Raw genomic sequence first — 2,045 nt, 5'->3', positions numbered from 1 at the left:
TCAATATCTTCCTCAAATATAGATTCTAACCGATGAATAGAGGCAACCTTTTCACGCTCACCTTTTTCTAGTTGCTTACTTAATTCAAGATTTTTTTCTTCCATCTCACTTGATTTCTCGTAATATTCTTCCTTAAGATTTACTAACTCCTCTAAGAGGCTGTTGTAATTTTTGTTCTGGACCAAATCCTTTTCTTTAGCCTCAGTTAGCTTCATCTCTAGTTTTTCTTTTTCTGTTTCCATCTCTTTAATAATGTCCAATTGATTCTGAACTGTTTTTTTTCCAATTCCTCAATTTTTCCCTCAAATATAGATTCCAAACGATGAATAGAGTCTGCTTTTTCACCTTCAACAATTACTAGTTTCTCGCTTATTTCAAGATTCATTTGTTCCATCTTAGTTAATTGATTTAGATATTCTCCGATTGAAGCATCTTTATTTGATATTTCGACTTTCAGCTGATCGTTAGTTTGTTGAATATCTTGCAACTGTGTTGAGAATTTTTCAGTCTTGATTCCTTTTTCTGTTTCCATCTCTTTAATAATGTCCAATTGATTCTGAACTGTTTTTTCCAATTCCTCAATTTTTCCCTCAAATATAGATTCCAAATGATGAATAGAGTCTGCTTTTTCACCTTCAACAATTACTAGTTTCTCGCTTATTTCAAGATTCATTTGTTCCATCTTAGTTAATTGATTTAGATATTCTCCGATTGAAGCATCTTTATTTGATAATTGGACTTTTAGTTGATCCTTAGTTTGTTGAAGATCTTGCAATTGTGTTGAGAATTTTTCAGTCTTGATTTCCCTTTCCTCTTCAAGAGCTTCGACTCTGTTGCAGAGACGTTGAATCTCTGCCCTCAGCTCTTTTTTTTCTTCGTCTTCCTCCCTGTCATTCTCCACTTCTTTGTCTAAAAATTCAATTTCCTCTTCCAACAGTTGAATAATTTCACCTATCTCATTCAGCTCCTTTTCTTCCTTATCTGTGGACAAGAATTTCCATAACAATACATTTCCAGCCACAATAACACCAACCAGAAGAACAGTAAACCAATTGCCACCACTCATTTGGGGACAATAGATCCACCCTCAGTTCCAGAGACGAAGTTTGGGAGAAATCTCCCCAGAATTCCTGTAGGTTTCAGATCAGTCCTGCGCATATCCAGTTGCCGTTCCATAGTCTGGACCTTCAGTTGACATTCCTGAAGATCCTGCCCCGAACTCCAGAATCCTCCGACCATAGGAATGGAGGAAAGGAGTCGTTGGAGGACGGGAACATCTCCGATCCCAGCCTCAGAGTTGTCACTCCTCTTGGGCAGTAGCCAAGACACCATCCTGAACGCGAAAGACTCTTGAACTTTCCTCAATTGTCCTTCGAGATCCTTTAAATTGGTCTCACACTCCAACAGCTGCTCCTGAACACCAGTTGTGTGTGATCCCTTGAATAATCCTCCTAAGATTCGGTTGAATGGGTTCCTCATTGCGTTGATCGCTTTTTTGAACACTCCGAACATTCTTATAGAAATCTGTGCTAGATTACCAGATGATTTTCCTTTGACCAACTTTATTTTGAAAAAACGAAAGATAGCTTCCGGAGGCTCCGAGCCTCTCACACATTAATTCTTTGAAGCCTCTAGAGAGACTTGAGGACTTCCCTGAAGACAGTTTGACTCGCTAACGACATCGATGGAATTCCTGGACAATTCTCTCTCTCTCTCTCTCTCTCTCTCTCTCTCTCTCTCTCCTTTCAGTAGACTTTAACTTAGGAAATTATATTAATAATAACACTTTTGGTATAATATAATAATAGTAATTATATGGTACGGTCTTTTAATAACAAGTTTTTATAAGAAATAACTGAATAAATAAGTATCATCATTCAATTTCCGAATATTTTGTAACGTATTGTGGGTCTTCAAGAAGGGAGACAGAGAAGGCATCCGGAATATCTTCAAGCTCTCTCTCTCTCTCTCTCTCTCTCTCTCTCTCAACGTATCGTGGATCTTCAAGAAGGGAGAACAAGAAGGCTTCCGAAATGTCTTCAAGC

General features: G+C 37.9%; 1 protein-coding gene across 1 annotated transcript; it reads right to left on the bottom strand.

Annotated features, from left to right (window-relative positions):
• Window positions 1–217: 217 nt before the first annotated feature.
• LOC137625102 (uncharacterized) lies at window positions 218–1,066 on the bottom strand. Its single transcript, XM_068356034.1, has one exon. It carries the CDS (start codon window positions 1,064–1,066, stop codon window positions 218–220), a length of 849 nt encoding a protein of 282 aa, XP_068212135.1.
• Between the last annotated feature and the right edge of the window lie 979 nt (window positions 1,067–2,045).

The sequence above is a fragment of the Palaemon carinicauda genome, chromosome 31 (assembly GCF_036898095.1).
Source record: "Palaemon carinicauda isolate YSFRI2023 chromosome 31, ASM3689809v2, whole genome shotgun sequence".
Classification (NCBI taxonomy): Eukaryota; Metazoa; Arthropoda; class Malacostraca; order Decapoda; family Palaemonidae; genus Palaemon; species Palaemon carinicauda.
This window is presented reverse-complemented; position numbering and strand designations above follow the sequence as displayed.